Raw genomic sequence first — 15,460 nt, forward strand, 5'->3', positions numbered from 1 at the left:
GCATTATCTGCAACATGGTTGCTAATATACAGGACACTGTGAGCCTTAAAATAAACTATGCATCTTGACTGTGTAAGATGTCTCACAGCTATCCTCAGCACTGTCTTGGAAGTCAACCCCCTCCTTTTAAATACTGGTTGTATGTGGAAATGGCCCTTAAATTTGGTTACAAAATGTAACTTTAATGACGGTAATGATGAGCAAAACATAAAAAAAAAAAAAAATACTAAGACAATGCACAAATAGGGCATAAAAATAGATTTTATTACATGCTCTTTTAAAGGGTTTACATAGTTTGATGATCAGTCCATCCAGTCCGGTAGAAACTTAAATACAGCAATGTGCTGAAAGTCACTCCAACAGCTGATTGTTCTAAAAAGAATAAAACCTAATACTTGTCACAGACCCTCAAAGAGGAAGGTCAAATCCCAAGCACACATCCAGCCACCACAGAAAGCCACACACACGGAGGAATGTATATGTTCTGCCTGACTTATGTGCAGCATAGACATCTCTAACGTGTACAAGAAATGGCTGACACAGCAATGGTCATGCCATTCTTTTCATTATCTGTGTGCGAGATTCCCCTGAGGTCCAATTAGTAACAGTCCTACTCAACCCTGTAAATGGAAAAACAGTAGAAGACAGGCCAGGAAATGAGGGCTACCCTTTATGGTACAAAATGGAGGAGAAGGCAATTATTAGACGTAAATACAGCCTGCCCTCTACAAGTTTTACTTTTTAAGCTTTTAAATGTGTTTCTAAGAAGCCAAAAAGGAAATACATGGTAGAAGCTCTTCACCAGATAATACCATTCATTTTACATGTCCCCCTCTAAATAAAACCATACACAGGATGGTTGTTCAGGCAATGGACTCGGGGGGAGAAGGTGGAGTGTCTATGTATTCACAACCAGAAAGTTGGTAATTAAATTAGGCATTTTATCAGAATCTCTTGGTATCCGTGTGGGTCATCGTGTAAAACTAAACGTATGACCTGAAACCTTGTGGTGTCTACTTCCACAGAAAAATAATTTAGTTATATTAAAAAGTCAACACAGGTTTAAGGAGGTTTTGTAGGCTAAACTAAAATTTGACCATCCCCTCACTTGTAAGGAGGTTTATGCAAGTCTCCGATAAGACTGCTTTGGTGGAGCAGAGGATCTCATCTTATAGGAAATCTCCTAAAAGGGAGATACTTTGGCTACCGTGTTGTCCTCTGTAAATGCCGTTTGGATGGCATGTTAATCTCTAAGACTGTAATACTTTCTGAATCAATGACCTAAACCTGCTAAGTCCAATGCCAATTGCTACATACTTGTTCTGGGCTAATGACTCAAAAGTTCTGATGCCAGACAGCCAATCAACCAACCTTTTCAGAAGTAGGTCAGTAACAGCAGCCCACATATTTTTTTTGTGACAAGTGTCTTTAACACAGGGTATATGTTATACCTACATCAAACATCATGGTCAAAATGTAATTTAGTCTGGAAAACCTTTAAAAACCAACCCCAACTACCATGCCCAAGTACAAGAACTATAAAAACATACCATACACTTTCCAGTTCAGAGAAGTGCTAAAGTCTTGAGGAAATTGGGCCGGCTGAGATATGTGTGCATGGTTTATCATGTAGCATGATCTCCACTGCTCAGTGATACCGGCACAAACCAGTAAAGCCAATATTCCAACTTTAAAATGATACCAAACATTGCTAGTATAAGGCACTGCCTATGTAGTGTATGTCAGCGACTGGTTTAATCTGGTAAGCACCAACCACTCTCCACAGTTTTTAAAATACAAAAATTCAATACTGACCTCAGTGTAAAGCTATTTGGATTCTCATAGGAGTCAATGGACAATTATCTTTGCTTCAAGTCTACTATCAAAACAGCATAGTGAACTTTATATATCCATATATATAAAAAATCTCAAAGCAGCTTAACATTAAAAATCCCTTTGGTTTTTATGTTTGAACTAATTAAATCATTCTATTTTGGAGTATAAATAAAAAGGTAATAAAAAGGGATACTGCTACACAAGGGCGTATGATGTTTACCAGTGATTAAGTAAGCCCTTTTCCATCTCTTTCATTTTTATTAGAGACACAATTGTCAACTGCTATATCTGTATGACATTAGGGTAACAGTAACGTGTATCAGTGCCATCATCAACTAGGCACCTTCTACCATGGATGCATCCAGTGTAAAAAAAAATCCAAACCAAAATAAAACAAAGCTGCTGCCTGTTCTTGGCCCAATCATTTCAGATGTGTACCTCGGCTGGGTTACTCTGAAACACTAGCTAGTCTTTGTGCTTGGGGTGATGCAACCCTAAAAAGGCCCATCATCTCACCGTGAAAAGTAAAATATTGCAGAATCAGTCACTTGAACAAAGGGACCAATTTTGCTGGCAGAAGCAATATTTAAGGTAGGGATGCAAACTAATTGCTAAGGGTTAATATAATTTAGCAGAATGGTTTTGGTGGAAGCGACTGTTAAATGTGTGTTACTGCAGTCACTGTACTCATTTTCGATCATTCCTGCGGTCACCAGATACGATGCACAATTGACATGAGAGGGAGCACTCTGTACAGTAAGCACCTGAAGGGTACTGGCTGGCCAATGAATACTCAATAGTATATAAACGACAGCAAAGTTCTCCCTGTATTGCTTTCAGTCATTGCTCATTTTTCTGCTGTCCTATAAGAATTATGGAGACTGGTAAGAAAAAAAAAAAAAGTTGGATACAAAAGTAAAAATGGCTTTCAGACCAGCATTATCAGTGCAGCTATAATACAGATACTGCCAGTTAATATACAATGTTAAAGTCAAAACCTCTGATTTTACTTGTAAACAGACAGGCTGCATCCTCGCCACTTTTGTTCAGGCTACAAAATGACTTTCTATAAAAGCAACCAGGTACTCTTGAACTTTTAACATGCCTGTAACAAACCACATTACAGAATGTTGAGCTAAAGCTTATTTCCACCGATCTTGTAACCCCCTGGTGTGCCAACATTACTTGGGCTTCTACTACCCTTTTAGGTCCCTGAACTCCTGTATGTATCAAGTTATTAAAGCTGAACTCTAGCTAAACCTATGTGGACAAATCTGAAAATGTAAAATAAAAGGCTCTTAATGCAGTCTTTAACCATATCTGGCTGCTGCTTCATTGTTTAACGTTACTTTTATCCCCCCCCAAGAGAACTGTAAGCTTGCGGTCCCACTGGGAGTACAGAGGTCATTGCGGGTTGCTCCCTCTGCATCCCTGCCATTCACAATCTCCCCTCCTCCACTCACAGAGCACCTTGCATCCACTGAAAAGAACGCAGGATGTTTTGTAAATGTTGGGAATGCAGAGAGATCCGCAGCAATCTCAGTACTCCCAGCAGGACTGTAGGTTTCAGTGCCAGAAGTTTGGCGCTTACAGCTCTGTGCAGCATTAAAGTAAATATTTTAATGTGTCAATACAGGTTTTGGCTGGGGTTCAGCTTTAGGCTGTTTAAAGTACCGGAATGGATCCTGCAACTTCTCAGTATTGTAGCCTTCCTTTGTACAGTTTTATTAAAGATATGAAAACTAAACAGCAGTACAGAACTAGAAAAAGGGAGGTACATGGTACCATTATTAAAAAAGGACACTTTCTCCTACTAGTGCACCAAAGTAATGGCATGTATAGATCCCTGCATTCACCACCAACGTGCCACTAAGCACGCAGGCCATAAGGAGTGTGAACTGTACGCAGCTTGCTTGGAAAAGGCCCCAATATCAATATCCACTTTTGTTCCTTGTCCTCTAAGGCCAAAGGCACTGCGTGTGTGAGAGATTAAACAGAAAAAAATAAAATAAAAGAATATTAAAAAGATATAAAAATGTCCCCTGAAAAAAACTCAAGGCAACAGGAGAAAACTCAAGGAGCCCTCAGTTGGCCAAGACTGGTATAAATGTCCTCGGTGTCACTGAGCTCCTCAAAGATTGGGATGAGGCTTAAAAGCTCCGTGTCCCCCAAATCATCGAACCAAGACTGCACAGGCACCTGAAAAACAAAAAACAGAGGAGAACCAAATTAGAATGTTAGAAATGGTTTTATTTTCATTTAACACAATTGTAAACCGCCATCTTGGTATGAAGACTTCCACATCTTTTACAGACAGTTGGTAAGTTAGGCAAATGTGCAGTTAGGAATTATGAAGGCTGCCATTGCTGACCTCTCCTTCTTAATATACAAACTTCATGACTTTCCAAGTGTCTAACACTGGCTACCCTCAAATATATATGGTGAGATGGTCCAAAATCGAAACATTTTTTGGACCAATGTCTAGTAATTCTTATGCATTGTATTAGGCAAGGGAATTTGCAAAAATATATACGAGACCCTTCTTTAATTTATGGGTTGAAACTTGCACAAAACACCCAAGAAAATTTGACACTTAATGTTACAGTGGCTAAACCCACACTGGCAAAGGTTTGGTGGTCCGCTCAACTAGCCGAAGTCAAGAATTCCAAAATGGTTCCAAAATGCACCTGCAGTTAGCTGTATTGTTGTTTGGACACCTTTCAGAAACATTTTAAAGTGACTGTAAAGCTTCATTTTTTTAATGAATAAACATGTCATACTTACCTCCACTGTGAGGTCCTCTTCTGGGGTCCCCCTGTGGTGCTATCAGCTCCTCCCCTCATCCCCGGGGTTTACCTTACATCCATACATTTGCATCCATAGACACAGAATGTAGGCCTTGGTCCCACCCCCCGCATCATTGTATTTGATCGACAGCAACGGGAGCCAATTGCTGTGCTGCTATCTATCCACTCAAGAGCCGAGAACCCCGGGCAGAGAGGTCCATTGCGTCTCCCGAGGGATCGAGGGGGGTCAGGTGAGTAAAACGGGGGGCTACTCACTGTCAGAAGTTTTCACCTTAATGCATAGGATGCAAACACGAGGGTTTACAACCATTTAATGTTCTGTGACTGACTGCCGCTACTACTTGTGTACAATCTCACTCAATTGCAAATGCACAAAGGAGAAAAGAAGAAGAGGCAGTTGGTAAGTTGCGCTACAATGACAATTATCGGGAGAGAACCTGAAACCATTTCAAATGACAAATTCTCAAAATGAAGTAGAAATCTTTTGTGACATGCTCTTGGCCCATACATTTTGGAGTATTTTACGGTTGTTTTTCTGCTGTCAGATTATTGAATAATAGCCATGTAATGGCTTGTATTATGGACACCTTTAGAAGAGTAATTTAACAAGCACAGCAGCTGGGGTAAAACAAACCTCTCTTCTTCCACTGGAGAGAACATGAAATGCACCAATATTTATGAAGCAGAAAGAACTTTTAATCAATGCTCTATACAGCTCTCGACATCTGGTATTGTTAATGGTTTCCAAGCAACCAGCCCTTCAATACAATCTGTCAGCAATACTATTGGAATAATTAAAAAGGCAATGCTTGGAAAATCAGAAGGGACGTTGTGCTTCTAAATGACCTGTTATTTGAAAGTGGAAAACCTCTGCATCTGCAATGCTGACAATTCGGTGGAATACTAGTGCATTCAAGATTAAAAGGAGAGAATGAAACAGATATAAAAGTAAGAAAATCAATAGTCTGGGTACAGACTGAGTGTTCCATTTTATAATAGCAGCAATTTAGCAGAGATATAATGTACGGCTTTTATAGGATCCAACAATGATTCCTCTTCCAAGAAGCAACATAAATGCTTGTCTACTCAAACTGTCTGCCAACTGTAGAGCTGGAGATGCAGGAAAGTTTATTCTGTGAAAGGTCAGATGCTGTGGCACCCCCAAGAGATTAAAAAAAAAAGACACAACGGGCACCTGTTAAGTGGCTTTCCCAACTTATGATAGGATTGATGAAAACGTTGACACTTCTCCTTCACGTCTTGGAAGGACAAGTTTTTGCACGTGCCATTGCACTTCCATAAAAAGGGTTAAAACATCACTCAACTCAAACGTATAATATACTGTTTGGATTCACAACTAAGCGGTCTTTGTAAAACTTCCATTTCTCAGGGAACCCCTGCTAAAAATTAGAAATCTACAACTCATGATACATTAGTGTGATGGTCAGTGGGAAGAATGGTCCTTACACTTGTGGTCATTGGTAAGAATTATCTCCTTACAGATAGTTAAAAAGATCAATGGTGTCGGTGGGAACTTATGAGAGGCAGAAATTGCCCAATGCTGAAGGAACCCCTAGCAAACTTTGGAGGAACCCTGGTTGAGAATCACTGGTCTAAATCCTTGTGTCCTTTTAAGCTGCATAATCTTATGTGGATGCAAAAGGAAACCATAAAAATTGTATTTGATTTGTGCATTTTGCTTATTTCTAAATAAATCTGTTAAAACAAGTGCAAGATCCCCCTTGATATTCATCACCACTGTTTTTGCATTAGAAAGCCTCTCATCCTCATTGTTTTTGATTAGATGGCTCAGCTGATAGGTAACTGGGACAATCAGCAAGATACATTAACTGCATTATTAACGAAGTGAAAAAAATTACATGTACCTTCTCCAAGGTGCGATTAAATAGAGAAGGAGTTGCTTTATGGAAAAGCAAGCATAAGCACTGGTATTGGCACTTACTGCATTTTCTGGATGAAAGATGTACGATGCTGGAGAATTGTCCAAGATAATGGTTTTCTTCAGGTCTCTTCCTAGACGACTCAAGTCTTTGACATAGCAACCCTGGTGGAAGACGCAAGCTTCCCTGAAGAGCCGGGAACTGAAGACCCCTTCTCTGTCCAAAAGGTCTGTCACTGGATCAGCATACTATGGAGGAGAGTTAGATATTCAGATATTACCTCCTACTTATGACATCAATGGTATAGCAGGCTGATATACAAGAAATCTGCTGTATGTAATGGTGTGTAGAAGCCCACAACATCCACAGATCATCTGATAAGCACTGTTTACCCCATTATATAAAAGGTGTAGACAAAATAAAGGGAATAGTAAAAGGATAAGTTCACCTTAACAAAAATAATTAAATGCACTTTTTTGCAGGAAAAAAAAGCATTATCTTATTGTTAGGAGCCTATAAAGCAATCCACCGATTTAAGCAGATCACAGGTATGCCAAACACTTGCAGACTATTTGTGTAGTGGTCAGCCTGTGCCCTCCAATATGGCGAGGCAATTACACTCTCCCTAAATATGGGTGTAACATGTAACACATTCAAATAGGTGAACTTATCCTTGAATACCTAGATGTTTTATACAAGTCACATTTCAGTCTTCCTTTACACTGGTAGAGTGCCATTACTTGCATTTACCAAACCCGACAATTGGTCTGAGTTTTTAGGGATTCATGACCAACTTGGCCACATGTAGCCCAGGTAGCTTTAGCCAACATTGAACCAGCTTTCATACCATCACGATATTCACGTGCCCCTTGTCCAATCACAGAAAAGAATAAGAGGTTTTAAGAATAGGAGACTGCAGAGCAAGTGACTCACTGTGAGTGTTATGCTTTAGCCGGATTGTAGGTTTCACAGACGGAAAATCAGTGCCTTCATCACTGTCAGGGGGTGCATGAATCTAACAGTTTCCAGAAATGAAGCAGGACCCACAACTGGCACACACATCATTATAGTTAAATTACTGGTATCTAGATAATGCCCCAATATTGTTTTTGACCCGAGTTCAGCTTCTGCATCTGACAAGGACAGATAAAAAAAGTACAACGTGCAAATTAGAATATTCTAAGCCCTTGTACACACGGTCGGAGAATCCGTCGGAATGTGTCCTATCGGACCGTGTTGTCGGATAATCCGACTGTGTGTGGTATGCATCGGACTGATTCTGTCGGAATATCTGTCGGACCCAATTTTCCAACTGGTTGGAAATATTTTCCGACAAACTGGTCCGATCGGACATACTCCGATCATGTGTAGAGAATTCCGATCGGACAAAGTGCCACGCATGCTCAGATCAAATTCCTACACCAAAGCTATTGGCTACTAGCCTGAACGTAGTCCCGTCGTAACGAAATAACGTCATCACGTTCTGAACGATCGGATTTTCCGACAACTTGGTCCGACCGTGTGTATGCAACAGTTTCGGACACAATCCTTTGGACAAAATCCAACGGATTTGGTTGGCAGAATGTCCGACCGTGTGTACAGGGGCTTAGAGTTATTTACAGCTTGTTTAAACCTGAACTCCAAGCAGACCTAACAAATACATCAATGAATTAAAAAACAAAATAGATATATTGCATTAGCTAGTGTAAGTACTTGAATTTGATTTGGTATCAGCCTCTTGTAATACCCCTGTACAGTACAATTCAGACTGATAAAGGGTAGCAACAGGCTGATCAACAATATTCATGTGCTTACAAGGGACATGCTAACAGAAGGAGAGAATTGGGAGAAAGGAGCTTGTCAGTCTGTTGCAGTCCTTCATTATTCAATCACAGGTTGGGTACATGTATTTTCTTATTTTTAGCAGAAAAAAAAAAAGCGTAAACATCAGAACTGGATGGACAAAAACAGCTTAGCTTCACAACACAAATTCTTTAGCAAGTAAAACACACACACACATATGTGTATATGTATGTATGTATGTATGTATGTATATATATATATATATATATATATATATATATATATATATATATATATATACACATACACACACACACACACACACACACACACACACACACACACACACACACACACACACACACACACACACACACGCATTTTTTTTTTTGTAGGATTTTGACATACCCAATACAATTATAAAGCATTACTGATTAGTATGACTATTTCATACAAGTGCATTTATATTTCCCCTCTGTCTGGCTAGTGTACACCATTTAAAGAATAAGTCACCTTTAAGACATATTTTTATAGAGTGGAACATGTAACATGGTCCAATATCTGCACCTTCTCCCCCCCACCCCCCAACGATCGCACCTTCATTGTGACAGTGGGTTGGGGATCTCCTCTCCACACCCGCTGTGACAATTTGAAAACAGCATGGCCCTGCAGGGCTCTGTCCACACGGCCACGTCATTCAGTCACAGTTTCCAGCGAATGAATAGATTACAAGTACAGTCAGCCATTGCTTTTGACTGCTTGTAGTTCTCAATGAACTACAAGGGTGCTGGTGAGAGCTCTAATAGTTGATTAATCTGCCTGGTCTCAGGTAACTGCATATGAGGGGGTGCTGATAAGCATTGAGCCTTACCCAGAAAAATTGAGCTAGGAAGTTGTAAATTGCAGGCTATACTGGCCAATTTGTCTATATTTAATGGTACAAAAATCAACTACCTATGATTTTAACTTCTTTCTTTTTAAAAGGTCCAAAGTGAACATGGCAGCACCTCCAGAAAAATGAAATGTGGAAGAGCATAGGACCATAATCAAGCTCCCGTTTATCCAAGGGAAGGGCGCGAAGCAAATCCATGATGAAATGTCAAACTTTGGGTGACAGTGGCCCTTCATATGCAACAGTTAAACGCTGGGTTGTCAATTTTAAAACTGCCCATTTTGGTGTTAAAAATTAGAAACCCAGTGGAAGGCCTGTTTCTGTCTCTGTGCCTGCAAATGCGAAAGCCACCCATGGCATGATCACGGAGGAGCACCGAATATCAGCCAAAAGTATTGCTATATATCTGGGAATATCACGTGAGAGAGTTGGTGCCATTATCCACAACGACTTTGACAACCGAACAAAAATGACAACGCCTCGTCACACACTGCAGGTGAAACAATGGCAAAACTTACCTCCTTAGGCTTTCAAATGATGCCCCATTCACCCTATTCCCCTGACCTGGCTCCTCCTGGCTCCTTCTGACTATCATCTGTTCCCCAATCTTAAAAAACACTTAAAAGGGACAACGATTTGAGAGTGTTCCAGAGGAAACTAATGCTGAAAATTGTATTTGCAAGGACTTAAGAAGCCGCAGGCCAGATGTTGCAAGTGCATTGACTTCCTGGGGAATATGTAGAATAGTTTGGCAGTTACAGCTTCCTAGCTCAATTTTTTCTGGGTAAGGCTCAATACTTATCAGCACCCCTTCGTACCCCTATCAGAGGTACAGGCAGACAGCTGTCCTGAGAGTCTGCAGGAGTAAAGCATTGTGTCCGCAATCTGCTCATCATCGGTGCAATCCTCTACAGGCTCCATGGGGGGAAAAAAAAAAAAAAATTATTAATTCTAATTTTTTTTTTTACCTGCAAAAAAAAAAAAAAAAAAAATATGTGCTTTTATTGATTTTAAAATGTGAACTTAGCCTTTACCCCCAACATAAATCAGAAGATGCTTTTAAGAATGGCCTACAAAATAGACAGGGGTGAAGAAAGGACAACAAAGCTTGCTTTTTCCTTACCTTGGCAAGACTAGCAGTAAATAGCACACACTCATAGAGCTGACCCATTCTTTCCAGAAACTCATCAACATAAGGCCTTTTCAGAACATATACCTGAAGTGGGTAAAAGATACAGAGAGGCCCCTTAGGTAGCTTCATAACAGTGTATCGTAGTAAACAGTTGAGAGATCACACAACATATCACACTATAAGGCTTCTGCATCTTGTTAGTCTCTTGTCCCATGGAAAAAGATTTTGGATAACATACCGCTGCTCATATCTGTGAAATGTATTGGAGCCCTTTTACACTGAATCACGAGGGGCGTTGGCGGTAAAGAGGCGGTTTTAAAGGTTTTGTGGAAAGAAATGTAAGTGCTACTATTGCAGACTTGTTTTGTGGCAGGACTGCCATCCTGATCCTGACTTAACTACTTGGGTGAACCACTGACCAGGAACACAAATAAGCACATTAGGCATCAGGACACCTATAAAGTACATACTTACTTCAGGTCTGGAACTCACTACATAGGTAAGCCCCAGAACTTGCACTCTCAAAGGGCTTCTGTAGACCGCCATTGGAGATGTGTCAGCATTCCCTGTTGCTTTACTGGTGCAGTGTAAATGACAATTCTCAAGGTACATATTGGCCAGCTTTATATTACATTTGGGTTTCTTTGGATGCAGCAGACCCTGTTACATTAGTATCAGCTACCCCCGTGTTTCTGTCCTGGTGAATTCCTTTAAAAAAAAAAGTTTCCTTATACATAAAACATCTAACACATACATTACAACATGGCCCCTTACAACACATCTTCAGCTATTCCATTCTTCTCCTTGGAGCAATGCCAAAATGATTCCAACCAGCGGGAACGTGGATCTCAGATGAAATAGGAGCTGCTTCCTGAAACAAGTAATCAAGAGTAGGCCGCGCGGTGAGGAAACAGCCTATCCTGGATTACTTGAACCAGGTAGCAGCCATGTCTTTCCACTCTGATCTCTTCCTGAAACAAAAGCATTCTTTTTATATATATATATATTTTTAAAGAAAACAATGTCCTCTTACCTGATGAGTGGTCCCCTCAATCTCCACTGGTACTACGAAATCTGCATTGCTGATGGGCTAAACCAATAAACAGAACAAGAATCATTTTATTCAAATTAAATTAAGAATCAGGAGCATTCTTCCCTAGGCGATAACCCAGTAATTAAAATCAGCTAATGGTTTCTACAATGGGGACCACAAACCACTACTGCACAGTGGATAGAACGTGGGAACATGGGTTGAATGTGATTACTAAATTCTGAACACAGCTACATCCCCAGTTATAAGAGGGTGTGCACACTTATGCAACCATATTTTATTTTTACTTCCCTCCATCTAAAAGATTTCAGTTTGTTTTTCAACTGAGTTGTACAGTTTATAGGTCACATTAAAGGTGGAAAAAGTTCTGAAATGATTTATCTTTGTCTCTTTTTTTAAATCACAGAAATCTGACATTTTAACAGGGGTGTGTAGACGTTTTATATCCACTGTATGCATTGACTGGACTGTCAATGCACACAGAAGGTAACAGATGCCTGTACAGAATGCAGCATCATCATATATTCTATAATTCGAAATTAATTTAGAACAAAATAATTAGCAGATTATGCTAGCATACTTTCAAATGTACTAAATGTATCATTAAAAACATTTTAAATAACTGAACACAGAAAACGCAAACAAATTTATTAGAAAAATTGTCAGTTTAAACCAACTCACAGTTGTACAGTGTGACCTCACTATTGGGGCATTAAAGCAGGATTAAAAGGCAAACCTTTTTTTTCATTTTGGATAAGAGTGGAAGAGTTATAACCCCTGTCAGTTTCTTTTTTTTTTGGCCATCTGTATCCCATTGGGGAGATTTCTCTTCACTTCCTGTCTCATAGTCAAACAGGGAGTGAGAGGAAATCCCTCCAAAGTGGTGGAATCCCTGGCTGTCACCAAAACTAGTGTACTTATTGGAAGATTTCCCCTCTATTATAATGAGGACAAGTGTAGGATTTTTTTTTTTTAATTCAATGATAACTGTAAACATGACAAATAGAGAGGTCAAATTGCCCAAATGTAGACACAGACAGCAATAAAAACCTCACGGGTGTTCTAATCCCTCTCCTTTAGACTTTAATAAATTCACATTTGAATGCACAGCAGAAAAGAAAGCTGGCCTAATAATTCGATCATTTGGTGGTCTGGGGTCTGCAGCTGGCCTGTAAGGTATTTTGGGCAAGTGACTACCTGCGCACAGTAGGTGGTCAGTGCTAGAGACTACCAATACCTGCCATTTTTTTTAATCCAATGAGCCAGTGTCCTTCTCCGTTAGCTGCACTGGAGTACAAAAAAAGTCATCTTTGTTGGAACTAGATTTATGCCACCAATGTCAAATTTGCGCCAGATTAGATTGAGTCACCAAACTGGAAAAACATGCAGTAACCCCTAACAGTCAGCTGCCACTACAAGTCTATCACATTCTGGGGTTGATTTACTAAAACTGTAGAGTGCAAAATCTGGTGCAGCTCCACATAGAAACCAATCAGCTTCCATTTTTTTTTTTTGTCAAAGCTTAAACAGTGGCTATGTGGTTAGCACTCCCACCTGGCAGCACCGGGGTCACCAGACCGAATCCCAACCACGAGACTACCTGCCTGTCATTTGCATGTTCTCCATTTCCCTTGCGTGGGTTTCCTCTGTGTACTACGGTTTCCTCCCACACTCCCAAAACATGCTGGTAGGTTATGTGTCTCCTGTCTAAACTGGCCCTAGTAGGTATGAATGTGAGTGAAGGGGCATTTGATTGTAAGCTCCTTGAGGGTAAGGGACGGATGTGAATGTATAATATATACGTGTAAATTGATGGTGCTATAGAAGTACCTGTAATAAATAAATTTGAACAAGCTGAAGTTAGAAGCCAATGGGCTACCGCACAGGACTTTGCACCCTCCAGTTTTAGTAAATAAACCCCTCAAGGTTGCCATTTTAACCTGGAACACTCCTTACCTTAAAAGAACTATGAACTAGTGTTTCATCCAAATCAATCACCATACATATCTTCCCCTTATCCTTGGGCGCTACCTCAGGGAGCAAGGAGGTACCTGGAATCTGAAATAAAAAGACACAAGGTATAAGCATTCTATTTCAGTTGGCCGTATTTTATGGGAAAGAACACACGTCCAAACACACTAAACGACTTGGCACAACCAGACACCAGACTAAAGTAAATGACAAGAAAGGGAAGATGGACAACACTGGCACTAGCTGAACTAAGAAGACCTAATACTGCTTGGGAACCTGGCCCACTTGCATGAAACATACAGCAAACTGGGATCATAGGAGTGCTGCATTCATCTTATTTTTTTTTTTAAACGCACGCAATCAAGGTAACTATGGCAACAGAATCATCGCTTTCTGTTTTTTTTTTTTTTTTTTTGGAACATTATCAATTAGGAGGGCTGTACCAGATTCTAGAGAACATTACAATGAAAAAAAATATAATTTGTGAATTAATTTTCAAGCATAGTGATGTCATCGGACATTATGGCCAGTTTTGTGCATGTTTCAGTAAAGAGGTTTTTTAGTACTAAGAAAACTAAAAGACATCTTCAGAAATCTGAAGGGGTTTCAGTAGGAAGGGATTTCTTTATAAAAAAAAAAAAAAAAAAGTATGCTCACTCTATGTCACACAAGGGGAGATCTATTAGACATTCCTAATTCTTCCTTAAGGATAAAAAATAAATGGTATTTACAAATACAGAAAAGACAGCACTTCAATGATCATTGCTCTTCATGTTATCTACCTGGAAAAGATGAAAGAGTGAGCAGAGCTAGCCGGGATTAGATCCTGCGACCTGCAGGTCACACAGATGCTTCCAGGCAGCAGTCTCAGTTGGCTGAGCCACCTCTTCGGTCCCGCTGGCTGAAGCATTAAAAGTGCAGGTGGAAGAAGCTTATTGGTGAAGGAGCATTTCACAAATCAGTTTCTTGAGATTTACAAACTATGCACAGAACATGAAAAATGAGAAGAAAAAAGAAAAAAGAACACTCGGGGGACAGGATTGGAGGGATAAGAAAAGAAAAGTGGAAATATGCTTTAAATAAAAGCCACTTTTATGAGCGTCGGTGTTATAACGTGAAAATGCATGATAACAAAACATTAATATTTAACAACACAGAATAAATGGGACTATTACAAGTCTCATGAACCATCAGCAAAAGTCCTAAGAGGGCCTGTCTAAATATATCAGCCCTATACCTATTCTCCGCTCTTCTCAAGACCTCCTACTCTCAAGCTCTCTCATCTCCTCCTCTCATGCTCATCGCCAGGATTTCTCCAGAGCCTCTCCCATCCTCTGGAACTCACTACCTCCACCAGTCCGGCTATCCCCCACTCTCGCTACCTTCAGGCGATCCCTGAAAACTCATCTCTTCAGGAAAGCCTAATCACGTCTCTAACTAATCTTTTACCACTTCCATCAGCTAACTATTTTATTGTATTATAACTGTATTGTCTCCCTTTTATATTGTAATATAATATTGTTATATTGTGATATAAATCCTGTATAATAATAATAAATAATAATAATATACTTAAGAAAAAAGAATCTGACGCCTGCATTTTTCGAGGAGCAAATATCACTGCCACCTCTCTCAAAGGCAATTTGAAGGGGATTGCTTTTCAGAGGGCATCTGACAGGAGGCGATAGATCATCCCCTCATCGCTTGCTTTGACCCTTGGAAGCCCGCAGCACCATGCCGAAGCCACTGAGTTTACACATGGTTGAAGGGGAGTTGGGGTACTGCCAAAGTCTCTTGAAGAATATGTGATAAAAATGTTGCCGCCCCTTTCGGCTGCCATATCAGGTTAAGATGGCTGGTCAGGGGGCAGTAAAACTGCAGCTTAACCACCTATTTTTACCACTCCAAACCACAAATGTAAACAAGGCCAACCCAGCGGGTTAAAAAAAAAAAAAAAAAAAAAACTGTCAGCTCCAGACGGAGCTGCTGTACTAATGATCTGATGTTAGTACGGCCATCTTTCCCGCTCCACTGTTTTTCCCCCACAGCACGGCACAACTGGCTTTT

General features: G+C 40.1%; 1 protein-coding gene across 1 annotated transcript in view; it reads right to left on the minus strand.

The window, feature by feature from the left end:
- Positions 1-243: 243 nt before the first annotated feature.
- The window catches only part of CTDSP2 (CTD small phosphatase 2), a 56,068-nt gene continuing 40,851 nt past the window's right edge, over positions 244-15,460 (minus strand). The window contains exons 4-8 of the mRNA XM_077483664.1: positions 13,379-13,480; positions 11,405-11,461; positions 10,363-10,455; positions 6,607-6,792; positions 244-4,035 (exon numbers count right to left, since the gene is read on the minus strand). Of these exons, the coding sequence (XP_077339790.1) occupies positions 3,910-4,035; positions 6,607-6,792; positions 10,363-10,455; positions 11,405-11,461; positions 13,379-13,480 (564 nt within the window). The 3' untranslated portion in view covers positions 244-3,909. The remainder of the gene's footprint in view (positions 4,036-6,606; positions 6,793-10,362; positions 10,456-11,404; positions 11,462-13,378; positions 13,481-15,460) is intronic.

This window comes from Lithobates pipiens, unplaced genomic scaffold (genome assembly GCF_037356315.1).
Source record: "Lithobates pipiens isolate NorthernLeopardFrog02 unplaced genomic scaffold, aLitPip1_a1.2 Scaffold_16, whole genome shotgun sequence".
Classification (NCBI taxonomy): domain Eukaryota; kingdom Metazoa; phylum Chordata; class Amphibia; order Anura; family Ranidae; genus Lithobates; species Lithobates pipiens.